This window comes from Drosophila teissieri, chromosome 3L, assembly GCF_016746235.2.
Source record: "Drosophila teissieri strain GT53w chromosome 3L, Prin_Dtei_1.1, whole genome shotgun sequence".
Lineage (NCBI taxonomy): Eukaryota > Metazoa > Arthropoda > Insecta > Diptera > Drosophilidae > Drosophila > Drosophila teissieri.
The window spans coordinates 13740449-13758829 of NC_053031.1; the positions used below are offsets into that span (position 1 = coordinate 13740449).

General features: G+C 46.3%; 1 protein-coding gene across 4 annotated transcripts in view; it reads right to left on the reverse strand.

Annotated features, from left to right (window-relative positions):
* Window positions 1-18381, reverse strand: part of LOC122617452 (CUGBP Elav-like family member 4) — a 137187-nt gene that overhangs the window by 41593 nt on the left and 77213 nt on the right. For all 4 annotated transcript variants that reach the window (XM_043793312.1, XM_043793310.1, XM_043793311.1 and 1 more), the window contains one exon: window positions 10599-10678. In XM_043793312.1, coding sequence (XP_043649247.1) covers window positions 10599-10678 — 80 coding nt within the window. The remainder of the gene's footprint in view (window positions 1-10598; window positions 10679-18381) is intronic.

Genomic DNA, 18381 nt, shown 5'->3' on the forward strand with positions numbered 1-18381 from the left:
CAATAAATTATGCGCCATCGCCATCGCATGCGCCTAGGCTTTAAAAAGTAGCGAACATAATTTCTGCAACTAATCCTGCGGCAGTCGCATTAATATTTATTCAAAACAAATTTATGGTCATATAATTGGCGGGCAGGGGAGTTCACGGGAGTGTACGTGTTTGTGTGTGTTGGTGCGACTGCATCTGTTGTTGTGACACATTAATGCAGAGAAAGCACACAGTTACGAGTCCGGCTGACTGAGCGGACAAATGTCGCACAAATTAAAATCAAACGCTAAGCTGGGGCTTAATTTAATTATACAAAAATAAAATGTCAGTAACTCAATTAAATTTTAATACAAGAGAGAATGGGCAGAGTTCAAGCTCTCTGACCCGCAGGCGGTCCTACGTTTTTTGCCGTTCTGGCCACCAAGAGCTAAGCTAAACTAACATTGAGCGGGAAATGGGCGAATGGGAGTTCGGTCTCGACCCGGGCACAGTAAAAATAAATTTTCATTTGCAATTTCAATCAGCGCTAATCCCTGGCCAAGCGCATGCGGCGGCCTCATCCTCATCCGCATCCTCATCTCGCTCCTGCTCCTGCTGCTGCTGCTGCTGCCCACCAAAACTCGAACCCCTCTGGTATTGCGTGATTTTTGCAGGCCAACTGCAGGCGTGGCTAGTCCGGAGCTGGCCGGAGCTGAAGCTGGCTTAAAAGTGCAAACAAAATTAAGCACGTACGCGCTCAGTCCGCAGCTTGGCCCGAGATTAAAGCTGTCCAAACTGCGTGAGACACAATATATCCTTATCTGCAGGGGATGAGGCAAGGGGCATGGGGCACGGGGCACCCCTGATCCCAGACAACAGTCCAACTGTTGTTTGCGACAATAATTCTCAATTTAAAGTGGGCACGAAACCGAATGGCAACAAAGCAACAAAGCGGATGGTTCTTGGCCAGACCTAATCCCTTGTCGATTAAGTAAATGCCTGCAACGTTTGTTTTCCAGCCAGCAGACAGGGACAGGGACAGGGACACGGACCTGGATCTCCGCAGTTCATTGGGATTAAAAGATTCCATTGTGAAATTCGTTATTTGTTGCGCCCAAGAAGAGGCCAGCAGCAGGACCACAACCAGAGCCAGAACCTCATGACCAGGACAACTTCTAACAGTCGTCAAGGAGCTGCTGCTGCTGTTGCTGCCGCTGCCAGTTTAATGAAAATTGAAGGACGAATTCGGAGGAGCAGCCCAAATGTATGCAATGTAAATTTCAAACAGACAGTAGAGCGGCAGCGCGCCAAGTTTTGACAGCTGTCAAGTTTTTAGCGGAAACAGCCGCGAGTCTCATGAAATATTTATGCCATGGCAAATGTGTTGGGTGAAATTTTAATATCTATCTATTGCAAGAACTCTATGGAGTGCTCCGCTCTTCAACCTCCCGGCCCTTGGGTAATTTATATGCTATTACTAATTTTGGTAATTTCCTTAATGTCCTTTCGGCCGGTTTCCCCTCAAAAAGGAAGCGAGCCAAGCTGGAATAACAAGAGACCGGCCCCAGGGCGCTGATAGTTGCTCTTACATCCTCACACAGGGGGTTTTTCGAGGGGAGGGGAGGTGCTTGCCAGGACGATATAGATTTGCGGACCATCCCGAAAAGTATGCTGCATGTCTCGCCTTGCTCTTGGGCAGGTTACCCCACATGCAGCATCCCCCAATTTTTGGCTTGCCGTATGTTTGATAAAAGTTCAAAACCCTGAACTTTGCGCATGTTTAAACAACGCAAACGCAAAAATGCTGCTGGCTATTTTAGTTGCAGGTTCCTTCACAATCCTGGCATCCCCCTTTCCCTTTCCCTTCCCTTCACCCTTTATCCTTTACCCCCCTGCTGGCCCAAAGCCCGGCATTGTTGTTCTGCAAAACTTCCCTGTATGTCCTCGCATGCAGCTGTGTGTGTGTATGTGTGCGTTTTGGCCGTAATGTTTCGTTACAGTTTCGTTGGAGGGCAGAGACTGTAACACACACACACACACACACACTGTCACACTCACAGGATGGGAAAAACAACGAAGGACCGAAAAATTTAATCTCTTAAAAAGTGTCTAGGCTATGCCTCCCGTTTTAGTTTCACTGCCTGATACGGAAATATTGTTTGTGACGCACTTTTGGCACTAATGTCTGCCGACTTCCGTCTTTAGTTTTGCCCGGAGGTGCAGTGCCCTAATGCTTTTTAGCAGCTTTTTCCTCTGCCTTCTTGTTGGTAGTTTCGGGCTAGCCAACTTGATTACAGTTGATAGTTTTGGGTAGGACTTGTTTGGGTTTTTGCAGCAAGTTTGCCATGTGCCCTCTTGAAAGTCGAAAATGTTTAGACTTTGGCCGAGAGAACGCTGTAAAAGTTTCTGGCTTTAAGTAAGATTGCATATTCATATTGGACATATCTGAGCTTTCAAGACGACATTACTCATGCAACGTTGTTTTTGTTCCCCATCCACACACACTCACTCACTCACTCACTCACACATTTAATTTATATTGCACTTATAACTTTGCATATAAATTTCCCTAGCAGCCAGTTACTACTTTGCATACTCGCTGGCGCCCCCATAAATAAACCACTGGTCCCGCCTATCCCTTCCGCTTCCCACTGTCTATTAATAATATCGTTTGAAGACAAATTTCTTACCGAACGCTAATGACATGCCCAAACATTTCCGTAAGTCGTTATCACAAAAGCAAAGTCATTATTATAATGCCATAGAGCCACAGAGGGAGACCCTAAGCACATCATCTATTCACCAGCAGGGAAAAAAATTTGACATAAATACAATTATAGATTTTTCGCTGTGAAAATGAAGATGAAAATAATAAAATTGAACCAAAATTGATGTCAACTTTGGGGCTGCAAAAAAGCAGTTCATGAACCAAGGGGGCGGCAACTTTAAGATGTGGCATGAAAAACAAACTCTGCAACGGCGACGGCGGGAAAAGAAGCGGAAACGTCGCCATTAGAAGGAAAGAAAAACTGCTGCGCCATTGAGAATTGAACTGCGGGCTTTCAACTTGGCCCAAACCGCCAAGGGAGCGAGAGAGGCGGTGGGGTGTGGGGCTGGAACTGAGGCGGCGTAAATGACAAACAAACAAGCCAAGTCCTTGGCATCGTCCTGGGCGCAGATAAAAAGAATTGTCAAAGCGCCTTAAAAGTATGCAATGCCAGCAAAGTAAGCTGCAAAATCGACAAGTACAATGCTGACAGGCAATTGCTACAGTTCCAATACCCAAACCCAAACCCCAACACCATTCCTTTTCCCAGCTGGCTGTTGTTATTGTAATAATAATATCGATTCTGGGGCGGAGAGGAGGTATAAAAGTGTCCACAGTCTGTGCAGTCTGGTCTCTGGTCCCTGCCCTGCTTTTCCTTTGCCTTGTCATCGCCGATTCCGCCGACCATTCGCCGGAATTCGTTAATAAAATTTTATTGAAATTGTAGACAAGCGGCGAAAAACTGACGACGACGTGCAAAACAAAAACACCAAAGAGGAAACGAAACGAATCCAAACGAAACGAATCCAAACGAAACGAAGAAATTGCAGAAATCGAAGCCGCGACCAAGGGAAAGAAAGAAAACCAATTGTCATCATTGGCACGTAAAGCGGAAGAAGGCTGGGCCCTGCTTCCCTTTTTGGCTTGAAGTGTTTGGCTTGGTTTCGCCAACCCCAACACCCCACCAACCTACCACCCCACCACCCCACTGATGTGTGATAGAAATCTAAAGCAGCCGTCCCTGTGGCGAATTTTTCGAGGGTGAAGGAAACCCTTTGCCCCCCACCGCCCGACTAAATGGAAGGCAAATGCAAAAGCCAAATGGTTGACAGCGCCTCAAGGTATGCAACAAACAAAGCCGAGCAGAGCGGGGAGTTTCCTTAGTCATTTCCTTGAACTTTTCCCAGGGTTCCGAGTGCCGAAAATCACGTCAGCATTCAATTTCTCCTGGCCAGTTCGTGTGGCTCATTAAAGTTTATGCGGCAGACGAGTCTGGAGAGGAGCAGGATCAGTAGGAGCAGGAGGAGCAGGAGGAGTGGAATTGGCGAATTGAAGTTTGCTCATCATTCGCTGGTACCAGAACGTGCCCATACATTGATGATGCTGCGCTGCAAGCTGCAAGCTGCCAAGCTGCTTCGTTCATGTTGCCGTCGTCGATTCAATAAGGTTTGGGTTTATGCAAACAGACGTGCATTAAATTAAGTAGCCGCCGCACTGTACGTAGCAGCACCAGCAGCAGCAGTCCGTTGCAAGTGCGGTGCGGCACGTAGTCGAAACAGACGAAGAAATGCAAAAGACAATGGGGGACCATCAGTGATGATGGAGCTGCAGCAGCTGCAAGCTCACAATGTTTCGCAGGAGTACTCTCCTCCGGAGATAAGGCGGCAACGCAGAGTCACCTGCAAATGTTTGCCCTTAAGCAAGTCTATTAAAATTGTTTATAACACGCTCCTGCCTGCCTGCCTGCCTGCTTGTCTCCCTGACTGGCTGGCTGCCTGGCTGGAAAGGACAGACGCAGCTGCAGCACTTTTTATGTTGCCGCACTGTTTTTCGGAAGATGCAACACGGCCCGATGTCGTTTTTAATGATGCACGCGCATTCGGACACAAAAAGGCCGGAAGTTTTGTGCTTTTAGCTGTCATGACTTCGTTTTATGAGCGGAAAGGCCCCGAAGAAAGCCATTACCAGTGATTCTTTTATGTGGCACGGAAATGCGAGATTTCTCTCTTAAAGAAGTTGCACTGCCAAGACATTTCGCTTCAATTTCCGGTGACTAAAAACCAAAAATTTATGTCCACTCCGCCCTGAGTTAATGCTAAGGGGGGTCGGGAGCCATCGATGGAAGGGTCCTGAACCAAGGTACGTGATGTCAATGGCAAAACAGGTACCACAGCAGGCGAAAAGGTGGCAAATCCAAAATTATGCTATCCTCTGGAGAGGCGAAAGCCGCTCCCCTTCGCCCCCCGTGTGTGGGTTTTGATTGGCAACACTGCCGCGTGCCAATTTCACTGTCAAGATATTGAGCGAGAAAATTAGTTTACCGAAAAACGCCGATGCCCTGGCCAAGTCGAAGGCGAAGGCCTGTGATGAGAGAGGGTTGAGATGGGTAGACCTGTCTGCAGGCTGTAACTGAAATTGTATGGGGCAGGCGTTGTTTGGATTTGCCGCCGGAGCGAAATTGAAATTGATGGAGCCTGAAAGCTGAGAGGGTGGGCCCAGAGACTAAGCGAGTGGATATCAGATTGGCTGCAAATCAATATTAAGACGGTGCTGGTGGGGCAGGCATAGCCACCCTGTGCATGTGTCTAATATGCTAAACATCGAGCATGATTTAGTGGTGGATGAGTCGAAGCAGACTTTGCCGATCTACCCATGATTTATGTTTCTCATTCGGACTGTATACGAAATGCACAAAAGTTCTAAGCTTCCGAAAATTAGATGTGCAACTTTCTTTCGGGATAACATGTTATAGGAACTTGGAGTAAGATCAATGAATCCCATCATCTTCAAACGCTACTAAACGAAATCTCCAAACTTTTATATAAAAACTATAATACGTTATTTGTTCATGAAAATATCCCTGCCTCTTTATAAAGTTAATAAAAATGGATTTCAATTAATTAATATTTTATTAAAGTAAATATCACAACTTAGGTGGCTAAGTATCCACTTACAATCTCATGAAAATTCCTCAACCTCTTTCTTAACACGTCTAAGGTGGCGGCGCTTGTTATTCGACCATTTCCACGCGGGCACGACAGCGATTTAAAAATTGCTTAAACGCGTACATAAGTACGCTTTAGAAAGAAGAATACAATACAATACCCACATCTAACCAAAACACGCACCCATCCACACAACAACTAACAGCGAGAAAAAGCAGCCCACACACAATCAGGTCCGTCCCTTCGCTCCCGTCTCCATTCATCCAATCCCGTCCACCTGCCACTCCGATTCCCCACTTCCATTGTTAGCAGCTGCTGCACATTAGAAATTCAACTTCGCCTCGTCTTCTTTTAGGCGCTGAGCAACAATGGCGTGTGAATTAAAATAGAAAGCCAGGCCAGAACAGCAACGCTCTCTTGGTCGTCAGCTTGACGCTTCAAGGTGTGCGTGTGTGTGTATGTATGTATGTGTGGGCGTCGCTCAAGCGTTAAGAAGAAACTCCCGGTACCCCATACCCCGTACCTTCATATAGAGAACAGCAGCCTCAGCTCTGCCCCACGTTGGGCGCCATTTTTCGTAGGGCACACCAGTGGCCGACGTTGGGCGCCATTTTTGTCAAGTCGCATTAAGGCAGCGCGCTCATTCGACTTGTTCGTTCTGCCCGTCGACTGCTGACGAAAATTGAACGGCCAGCAGAACGAAAATTGTTGTATAAATAAAAGCATAATTGATGCGAGACACACACACATATATCCAAGGGAATGAAAACAAAAAGGAAGAAAAACAACAACGGCAGCAGTCGCACAACATTCGACGCTGGCAGTGGCATATGGCATATGTTGCGTCAATCCAGCCATGAGCAGCGCAAACAAAACGACCAAGGAGCCGGCAAAAGTAGGAGAAGAAAAAATTGAGCCAGCGAGCGAGCTGCGCGCAAAAATGTTTCTTCTTTTGCATATTTTACGGCGCCCGTTCTGCGAAATGACTGCGAAAACAGGTTTGATGGGTTGGAAGGGAGATGGGACATGATGGTGGTGGTGGTGATGGCGGTGGAGATGGAAGCGGCATTGCTCCGCATATCATTTTTTGGGACAGCGCGGACTCTACTCGTATTTATCTGGCACTCGGCTATGTGTGTGCGCGTTGTCAGCTTGCAGATTTCTTATTTCTTTCAATCTTTCTCCTTTTTTTTTGGTTGTTGGATTCAGCTTCACATGGCGAGAAATTAATTTGAAATTTAAATGCGCACCCAGCAAGATGGGAAAGAATGTCTTTGATGATGATGATGATGACTGCGTTCGCTGGCTGGGAACATGTGTTTCTTCGCAGCAAGGTGTTCTGCTTGGGTTCTTTCCCCACCATATTGGCCAGTATTTGTGGTTCCACCTTCCATTCCCCCGCGCAGCTGAACAAATAAAAATAGAAATGCTAATTGACTAATTTATTCGAAATGCCAAACGCTGTCAAAGGTGCGGGACTGTTGTGTGTCCTCGTTTCCAGTAACTCAGTTCGCAAGTTAAGAATTTATTCACTGGAGTTTCCTCCATTTCCATGGCTCTTCACCGGGTGTGACAGTTTTTATTTTAAATTCTATTTACGTTCTTCATTTTTTTGCCGACTGTTGCTATGCATGTTGCGCGGCTTTTGCGCTTCGTCAATCAAAAGCATTTAGAGGCAAAGGCAGCTTTAATGCATGCGCGCGCTTTCATTAACAAGTGTTCGGGCCACGCCCACTTCTAAGCCGCGCCCACGAGCACGGACAGCAAAAAATCGCATCAGCGGCTTATGCAAATGGCAAAGTGTTGCTGTGTCTGTGTCCCTGTGTGTGTTGCTGTGTCTGTGTCCCTGTGTGTGTGTGCGTGTTGAGTGAATACGAAATTATTGTTTACAACTGTAAACTGTAAACTTTTTTGCGCTCTGTCTCCCCACACAAAGTGTGTGTGTTGCTATACATATACACCTACACTTTTTTTTTGCATTTAGAAAACGTTTGCCAACCGCACTTAAAGCGACTTATAACATGTTGAGTGCCAAGAGATTAACAAGGGAGCGAACGTGTGAGGAATGGGGCGGAGCACACTCCATTCTCGTCCTGGTGCGGGTCCAGGTTCGCTCCTGGTCCATCCATTTTAGCCCTGCAAATTCCTTTTTAATGAGCGCTTGGTCCATTCCTGGACCGGGGGCGTTCATAAGCTGCTTAAGGTTTGGCGTAATCAAAAAATGTTCTTCCCCTGCATTTTTCGTTTTTTTTTTAAAAGCTTTCTGTGGTACATCAACATGAAAGCCAAAGGGGGATCGCAAAAGGAGCGGTATGAGCAGGAGCAGAAACAGGAGCCGGGAGCAGGGGCGTTGAAAGTGGACTTTGTTAAGCTTAAAATTAACTTGCGGTTTTGTCTGGCGCAACTTTGACGCCTGCAGGTAGGCAATCAATTCGGTGCCGCTGCAGAGGCAACTACACCGCTCACCGTTAGCCACATTGCACTTGGCCATATAATTAATGTATATGCCTTGGCTGAGGAAAGAGCGTAGAGCACTCTTGCTGCGTGGCAGCTAAAAATTTTTATACAACACAGCAGCTGGCGTCGTTTTGCGCTAATTACCTCTCCCGCCCCCCTTTTCCGACACAACGCAGTCGTAATGCCAAATTGCAATTACAGCCGCGCAGGGGCTTGCCTAGGGAGGTGGGTGGTTGGGGGTACAAACTGACATTAAAATGCTTAATGCAGGCCAGGTATACGCTCTTAAAATTAAAAAACAAAAAAAGCAAGTAGAAAAATGTACAACTTGCTTTGCCGACGCCCCCAAACGTCGGTTGTTCCATTTTTTCTCGCCAGCGGAGGGCAGCAATTTGCCAGCGTCGTCTTTTGGGGAGTAGTCCTGCTCATCTTAAAAATTGGCCAGGTGAGAAATTGCAGCTGTGTGTTCTTTGCCAGGGGCGTGGCAGGTCAAGGGGCGGGGGGCAGGGGAAAGGGGGCGGAGCAGGTCAGGTCGGGCACTTCAAGCGTGTAACGCTTTGGGCAAAAGGTGAGAAATGGGTTGGAGCCACCATGCCGGCGTAATTGGAGGTAAAGTGCAGTTGGCTGTAGGCCTCCAGCGGATGTGCCATTCCATTTTCTATTCCACTAATGCCCTTGCAAAGGGTAGACAAAAATTATGGTAATGTTCGGGCGGATGGCAATTTACACAGATTTCATCTTAGATTGAACAGAGATCTTTTCCCTTTTTCCGCCCCGATTTTCCCATTTTCCCAATCGATGCCCGTGCCCATTGAAATCGCTGGCGGCTATGCTTTGATTTGCTGTGTATCGACTGCAATCAGCTGTAAAATGTGACGGTTTTGCGCTGTGGAAATTGAAATTTACTTAAGCCTCTCTGTTTGCACTCGCCTTTGAATTCGAATTGGGTTCTTGTGCCGTCATTATTTGCTTGTTTCCCTCACTTGCGGCTATATTTTTGAAGTTTTCACCCAGTTGCGTATTTGTTTGGCCAAGTCCGTTTGTCGAATGCGTGTGTGTGTGTGTGCAACTTTTGGCCAACGGCAAGTGTCATTGGTTTAGCTACCCAGCAGTTGGCAGCACGGTCTTCACTGTAATTATCCTTGGCAGCAGCAGGAGAAGGAGAAGAGTCTGTGCATCATCATCAACTTCCGCCTAAGTAAACACATGATTTCTCGGCAAGCGACGAGGACGCGGCGTTTGTTTAAAAACGCATCTAAATTGCAAATTAAGCAACAAATTTCATCAACAATATTTGAATTTGAATTTAAATGCGCCAGCGACGAGTTGTCGAAGGAGTTGGAAGCAGAGCAGCCCGCAAACACACAAAACCCAAAATGTAAAATTCGTTTGCTGAAAGAGTGAAGAGCGAAAAGGGACGAGATGCGGACGCGGATGCGGATGTGGATGAGGACTTGGTTGCGGATTTGGTTCTGCTGCTGGAACTTGGAGGAGGCGACTTGGGATTGCACTGACTGCCTGCCTGGCTGTAAACACCGAAAATACAACAATGGCAGCGTTTCAGCCACTACCGCTCCCACACCCACACCCACAGTCATACCCAAGAACCAACACCCACTTCCCCCCAGCAGCTGGTTTGTGTATTTGCTTGTTTGTTTGTCAAAAGAAGCAATTTACGTGCAAAATAACTCAAGTGTCATGCAAATTTCATTTATTTTTCGCAAGCACCAAAGCAAGAAAATAGAAGAAACGCACGAAAGACGAAATAATTCCCGGGCAACGTTGTCATAGAGCTAAAGGCTCTTCTCTACGGTTTCTTCGCTTTCTTCTCCATATAAAAAGAGAGAGCTACATAGCTCTGGCCGCAATCTGAGCTCTGTATGTATGTATGTATGTGGATGGTGATTCCTTACAAAATTCGGGCATAATGAAGTCACTTGGCGGGAAAGCCACGTTGCTACGGGTTTCCACTGCTCTTATGCCGAAAGCTATTTTGATTTATTTTCTCATTTCCTTTTTTAGAAAATTAGAGTAGAACGAGCTTCTTGATTTGCCATTGAAGTGCGGCGTAAAAGGAAAAAAAAAGAAGAAATAATAATAATACGGCATTTAATTTAATTCTAATTTTATTTATAAATCATGGAAACTTGGCCCGAACAACGACGAGCACTTGTAGCTTAAATGAAGTTGGCTAAGTACTTTTCAACGATGGGAATAAGCAACAACACCAAACTCGAGAACAACAACCACTTGAGTGCGCATACTTCAGGTTTGAAATTTCATTATTTTCGTATTATTCGCACACAAGTGCCATCAAGGAACGATGCCTTGCCCAGGACATAAAAACACAATTTTCTAATTTCGAGAAAGCGGCGTGGCATACACATTTAAAGTTGTTTGTCCCCAGGGTTAGAATTTTCTTTCGAATTTTCTTCGAATTTTCTTTGAATTTTCCACTTACCGGCATAGTTTGACTTCCGTGTAGGTTGGTTATTGCTGACTGAGCCTCCTGCTGCGAACCAAATTTGACGAAAGCGCAGCCTGCAAATAAAATACGCAAAAGTTGATTAGTAATAGTGCTTGAATGGCTGTCAAGGGTATTCATATTTGTACATCAGACTTGTTTCTTTGGTATGGCAACCGCTGCACAAGTGGCGGCACTTGTGAATATTTGTGCAGCGTTGAATATTGAATTTAAAAATCAGTAAGCATTCCATAAATACCATTTCGAAATCGCGCAAGTGAAGAGGTCATATGAGGCTACAGCTGCCATTGGCTCGAAATGCTCGTGCATGTGAGGGGCATTTAAATAAAATTTTAAGTGCAATTAAAAAACATTTTTGCAAGAATCGCCTCGTGCACTCTTGCATGAAAATCAACATCGACATCGACATCGGAGGCGAATTCAGCGAACGTCCAACGCCCATTATATAAAAATAATAGTCGGCCTGTGCTGCCCGCTGTTCTGAGTATGGGTATGGAATGTAAAATGTAAAATTCAAACTGAACCGAAAAAAAAAAGAAAATATTCCGCTGCACTTGCTCGCTCATTATATTGTAATTTGTGGGTGTGGTGCCAGCTGCTGCTGGGGAATGGGGATTACAATGGGAGCAGTGGGAGCTGCTGAAGGGCCCGGCTTCAATGGCATAATTATTAAAAATCATTTATGCTAATTTAATATACAGTAATAACCACAAAAAGTAAGGACCTTCCACCGCGCAAAAACAGCCAGCAGTCGGGGAATCGAAAAGTGCGTAGTGTGGCGGGAATAAAAGGGGCTTATGCCACATGTAAGCCGGTGCTCGAGAGCGATTTAAAAATGCGGTAATGCTTTCGATGGCTTCGAGCATTGTTTTACATTTGTAAATTGATAACAAATTAAGAGCGTTTAATGCGTTCGCATAGACAGCTTGCCATTGCAGTTAGTTGCATCGAGAGGTTGCCACGAGCAAGCTGATATGTGAACTGAATCAACTGAATATGAAATGACTATTAGATACAAATGCATCCTGTGCCTATTTAATTAAGCCAGTTCAATAATATTACACTTTTCAAACTCAAATGGTCTGATAAAATCTGGATAGAATCTGTAAGGGGATGTGTGCAAACTCTCCGCCGCTTAACCCCGCCGCCAAGGAATTAATTAAGGCCTAGCTTAACCCTTGCTCTACGGTTCTGCGGCTCTTCGTCTGTTCATCTGTTGTTTCTGTGCTGTGCGCAAAACATCAACAATGCTGAAAATTAAGACCCTCCAGCTGGGAAAGCCTTTCGGGGGTTGGGCATGGGCATCCCCAGACCGGGTGAATTCAGGAAACCCTGCAAAATGTCTAATTCCCGAACCCTCGGCGCGTCGAGGGTTCGGACAGGATGGGTGTCCAAATTGCGGCTTGGGCTGTTGCTGTTGCCTTTTGTAGTTGACGCTATTCCAAGTGGGTTGGGGAGGGGCGTGATTGGGATGGGGGCAGGGGCGCGGAAAAACAAATCCCGCCTAAAACCATGCAACATGCGAGCTGACAAGCCGAAAGGCAGACAAGCACAAATTTCGCGTGCAAACAACGCGAAGAGCAACAGCGACCAAAATGGAAGAAAAAAATATAAATGGAGGTGGGGGGCAGTAAGGGAAAATTCCCTTTTATTCGCCTTGTTGCAAATGTACAAAAAATAAAGTGTAAAAAATTCAAGTGGATTTTTGTGCGGCCCGACTCGTCGCGACTCTTGTGTATTTTATGTTTTGTGTGTTGAAGTGACAACAAAATCCAGCATTTTCCCCCTCCCAACCGAGGGACATGGGCGGGGATTTGGGGGCGGGGCCTGGGCTGGAACGGCAGGACACAAGAGTGCAAATCAGCGCTGCTAAGCAATAAAAAATAAAATATTTTGTTGCCAGTTAATCCACACAGCTGCAAAATATAAGAGAACAACGAACAGCGAACAAGGAAACAAAAAACAACAGAATATAAAAAGTTAAAAAAACAAGGCAATTGCTAAGCATTTTTGTAAACTTAAATCAAAGTTGATTTTCCTTTTTACATTTTTTTCCCCATTTTTGAGTCCTTTTTTTTCGTTGTTTCCTTTGTATCTGTTTGTTTTTTCGGTATACATTTTGGGTTGGCTTGTTTCTTCGCCCTATGTGAAATGTATTTTTCTTGGCATAACTTTTGTGAAAAGCAAACTTTGCTCGGGGGGCGCAGACTTAAAATGTTCGAACACCTCTAACAAGAGAGCCCCAGAAAGATATCAGAAAAAGCTTTATAAATGTTTCCATTGTTCCATCAGTTGGCTGCTCGCAAGTGCGTAAGTTCTATATCTCATTTCGTATTTATGGAAAAGTTTCAATCCACCAAACTTGGACATTCATTAGCATCTTGAGCAAACAGTGTGGGTTCCCCGTCAGCCGGCTAATTGTGTGTCTTTGACTGAAGTTCGACTCCTATCTAAGTTGACTTTCTCGGGAGCCATTTGATTATTTACCCTTTGCAGGCGGTCGCTTAACATTACGGATAATTGTCAAACTTGGAGTCATTATATTAATTAAAAGCAAATTAGTCAGCGAAGGAGGAGGGCCAAGTCCAAGTCCAAATCCGACCTCATCCGAGCACTTGCTCGACTTTGCTTTGATGTGGAGAAGTACGAGTGTAGGAAGGGAAATTGGATCTACATACAAATCCAGTCAACGGACAACACTTTTAACAATTAGTGCAGGACGACAGGTTGCAGGACAACACACTCCCTCACCTCCTCTCCTCTCCCTTCCCTGCAAGAGCTAACAAAGTGCAACGCCTTAATTACTTAACGGCCAGGAGAAGGCTGGCTGGAGATGATGATTCCTTGATTCTCGGCAATTAGTTGAAATTAAAATGTGAGCAAGTGCGCCAAGTTTTTAGCGTCTTGTGCAACTTCCGGTGAAGCGTGAAATGACGCAGCTGCAGCTGCAGGATCCGGATCCGAGCAGAAGGAGCAGAAGGAGCCGAGCCTAATGACACTTTTTAATCAAATATGCTAATGCTAATGCGAAAGTTGTGTTGTCATTAAAATCATAGTGATGCAAAGTTGTCCTCTCTCTTTATCCTGCTGGCAAGTCTCTTTAAGCTTCTTCAGGCACAAGTTTCTTTTAATCAGCAGCTTTCAGCTGGCTTATGATAAAATTGAAATTTATCGCTTTATGTTGATGCGACGTATTACCGTAGTTCACCTATAACCTATGCCATACTTTTCCATCTGGTCAACCTTTGACTTCCCCCCGAAAAAAAAGGGGGAAACGCTGCGACAATTGAGTTGAACGAGATTTCGGCGAAACACATGCGATTAAATTTATGGGAGGGACGCTGCATGCTAGGCCACAACTTGCACATTTGCAATACAAATTTGCAATGTCATTAATGTATGGGAAACCCCAGTGCTGGACAACCGCCACCGCCACCCTGCTCACCCAAAAAAAGAAAATGGAATGCCTTGCCATGAAAAATCGCCGCCGGTCAAACACGTAACCAAATTGTGCAGAGCAGCAGCGGCGGCGGCAGGAGAAGGAACAGGAGCAGGAGCAGCATGTGGAGCAGTAGCTGCAGGGCCAGGAGCGATGGCAGCAGGACATCGGGACTGCAGAAGCAGCAGCTACAGCAGGAAACAAGGATAACGAGCGTGTTGAGGCTCTCCCCCTTCCGCTCCCCCTCACCCATTTGCAGCCCCCCTTCAAATGGGGTTTTGGTCGATATGTTGGCCTTGTCGGTCGCCGTCGCCGGGAGGGGCAGGCTCATGTTATGGCCGGGCTATGCCTCCTGATGTTGCCGGCTGCCACTGCCTCTGCCACTGCCACTGCCACTGCTGCATGGGACAAGTATTTTAAAATCCAATTAAAAACGCCCTAGTGGGATTTTTCAATCGCTGCCGACCAGGCTGGGAGAGAAAGGACTGCCAAGGCAGCTGGACAGGCATCAGCATCAGCATCAGCAACAAAGTTGCATTAAGCGCGCGACATTCGCTGGCCACCGGTCGCGTCATAGTCATTTGTTGGTAGCATGGCTGGATGGCAGGATGCTATGATGGCAGGATGGTGGATGGTGGCGGGATTGCCATGGATGGCATTGAGGTGGAGTTGGTCTATGGTCCCAGGACCTCGTTGATGGCCATTGCATGTTTGCCTCTTGGGCGCAAAAGCGTAGCATGAATCTTGTTAGCCAACGTTTACGCTTATTATGCGATGGCAAGGCTATCGAATTTGTTTGATGCATGTGCAGGAGCTCCTGCTCCTAGTTCTCTTCCACTGGCTAGTGGCTGGAAAAACATGGGGTGCACTGGGGTTTGCTTATGAAATGGGTGATATGAGGAAGGAATATCTGGTTCTGGGTAGCAAATTGCATTTGCGGCATGACACTCACAGTTGAATGCACCTGGGGAGATGGCAGAAGAAATCAAATAAACTCATCCAAATGCAACATATGATGTCCGGCCAGGTAGCTAATGTCGTTTCAAACTATTTGCGCAGTGTCCGAGGAGCATGGCATGGCATGGCATGGCTTGGTTCGTATACCCAAAAACTTTGACCAGCATGTCTAATCAAATCTGTCGCTGGCAGAACTTATCAATATGGCCAACTACGAGCTGCAAAACACAAACACACACAACTGTGACCAGTTGACCAGTTTGCCAGTGGACCAGTCCCCCAACTGGATGAAATTGAACTCTGCCAGGCATGAGAGACTCCGGCACTTTGCATACAAATCATATAGACTTTTTGGAGTGTATCCCAGGACACACACTCTAATACTGGCACCAACACGTTCTCTGAATGCCCAATGGGACCATTATTCTTGATTTTGGGCCAAAAAAAGGCCAGTCCAAGGGTGGTGGAGAAAACTTTCGACTACCTTTTGCCAGTTGATAAACAACAAAACTTTCGGCCCGCCAGGCTAGAGGCATTTTAAGGATTTGCAACTTCAGTAAATAACATTCGAGGCCGGACTCACTTGCGACTCACATGCGAATTCAGGGAACAGTCATCTCGTATGCAAAATACTAGCTCCCCCTACGTGTAATGTGATATATTTTTTACCAAAAATTCTGTGTCTGTGATGTGGGACTGTGGCACTGCAGTCCAAATTAAATAAAAATCAGTGCCCTGAGTGAGCTCAAATTGCAATTTCATAAGCAATTTGCCACTGGACAACGTGCATCCCTCTGTTTTGTCACTGGATTCGCTCCCTTTTTCCTATGTAAACCTCGTAGAATTTGTAAGCAAAAAGGTCAAAGGAAAATTCATTTTAACAGGGCACAAATTTGGGGCTAACATTTAATAGATGAGAGTGAATCGTAGCATGGTCTGCAAATGCTGACATTTTTATAGCTCCGTCGAGAGTTGGCTGCAAAGTATTCTCCCTCTCGCTCTGTCGCCGTGTGTGTGGGTGTGTGTGTGTGTGTGGGTGTGCGTTTGACACACAATAAACACCAATTAAGAAAATAATATTTTGTGTACACACACGGGCAAACAAATGTCTCTGGCAATTTGAAAAGCCAACGCCGAAGCGTTCGTCTCTAGTTTTCTACAAGTGCTGTGCAAATAATGCACAAAAGTATGCTACAAAATGCGAACAACAAACAACCGAGCAACACCACAAACACAGCAGCAGCAGCAGCAGCTACGATCCGCATGCGAGAGAGCCGAGGAAAACCTATAACAAAAGCTGAAATATTATTGCTTTCGGACCAAAAACTTCTTCGTTTCAGTGGAATCGCACCACAGCAGACCCCCCCCCCCCCCATTTTACAGTGGGTCTCTGGGCCTGAAGTCCGAGCCAGCTTGTTATGGGGCATGTTGACAAGCCTCTTTAACAAATGACACCAACAGACGAAGAAGCAGCCATCCTCGGCAGGACAAGCCAAATAGTCAGGATTCACTTCGTCCGTCGTCCTTCGTCCTTCGCTCCATGCGCCCTTGCTTTTGTGTAACATTTGCTGGGCGATGCCGAAAAATTTTGCTGTTCTTGTTGCTGCAACTTCCTGTCTTGTCAGCTTGCCCTTCTGCTATTTGCTGTTATTTACTATTTTCCCCGTCCCTTTGCAAAGGGTCCAAGGAGTCGAATATTCTTAGCATACCAAACAGACCCATGTCAAAAGGGAGCACTCTAACATCAGTGGAATGTGGCCCAGAACTGGGCTTAGTTTGGGGGGATATGGCTAAAAGCCATTGTCTCTGTTTCCAATTCAATTACTTTTAGCATCAAATCATTGCCTATTGCCCGCAAATTCCACTTTAAACTCGTTATAAATGGGGCTGTGAGTTGGTTGGATGGCTGGGTGGTGGTTAAAGGGGAAATCAGAGAAAAACGTGCCATTAACCGCCTAAATAAACTGCACCGTCAAAGATTTAAAGCCCCTCCCCTCTCCCCCGCATGCATGGGAAAACCAAAGTAATTTCAGGTCCTGAAAAACTGTTGCCAGCGCTCAGCGAACCACAAACAAGGTAAATGCTTCTGCAACGCTAACAGCAAAAGCAACAGCAACACGAAACTGCTGGCAGAAATCGGAGTCGGGACGGGAGCTGCAAGGATCAGGTCAGGGGATAGGGGATAGGGAACAGGGGATAGGGGCGGGGGCACAGTAACCGCAACATAATAATTATGCAACAGAAACCGCAATGCATGCGGGGCAGGCGACGCCAAAAGCCACTCCCCCCCGCCACACCACACCACTCAACGCCCCAGTTTTCTGGCCAGATTTGGGAGGGAAATTGTTTTGCCAGGCGAAAGTGTGAACAAAAAGCTGTTGCGTGTGCTGCAAAAGGCAACGGAGCGGGGGGCAAAAAATACATAAAAACACACAAAACAACAAGCCAACGCAACAACGCAACAACGTCAAACCGCAAAGTCAAATGCAACTAAAACCGCAGCACAGTTTGGGGCGCCGAGGTTTTCGCAGAGATGAGAAGGAAAAAAAACCATAAAATGGGAACTTTAATCTCTGGCAGGACCACTCTTTACTCTGCCGCAGCAAACTATTATGCCCATCAAGTGAGCTGATGTCCTGCACCTTTATTGTTTTCAGCATTTATTCCGCCACATTTCATGCCGTATCCTTTGGCGATTTATGCGCCCACTTATTTAGCCGGAGAACACGAAACAAATCCGAAAAATGGGGGTGGCTGAGTATAAAGCCGCATAACTTAATAGCGACTCGCTTCATTTGAACTTTATTGCTGACTGTGCTTGGCTCGAACGGGGGGCGGGGAGCGGGAATATAAAAATAAAGACAGCCACGGATGGTCAGGTAGGGAAAATCAATTTTACCGGGCTTAGCCAGGACATCAAAGCGTAGGCAGGAGGGGGAGCCAGGACGCCAGGTCGCCAGGACTCCAGGGTAGAGAAACCCAGGTCCAGTTTAGCCTGGACAGGTAGGTTAAGCCTAATAAACTGCGCCGTCCAAAAGCATGCTAGAAATTTATTTTTGTTTTCTCAGCGGGGCGGCAAGGAAGAGAAGCTAATTGTATTGCGCCCTGGAATTTGATTGCATGGATTTGGACATGATTGAAAAGGGCCCAGACCAGCACAGACCGGCACAGACCAGGCCAGGTTACCATCTGGACACAGTGAGTGCATAAATTGTGCGCCCAAGTCGCGCCCATTATTCATTTTTAATGCGACCGAGACGTAGACAGAGCCACAACAATTTGGCCACATGTAAGCACAGGCAAGTTGGCCATAATTGCCCCGAAGTTGCGACCAAACTGGCGGAAGACGCAAGACACCAACTG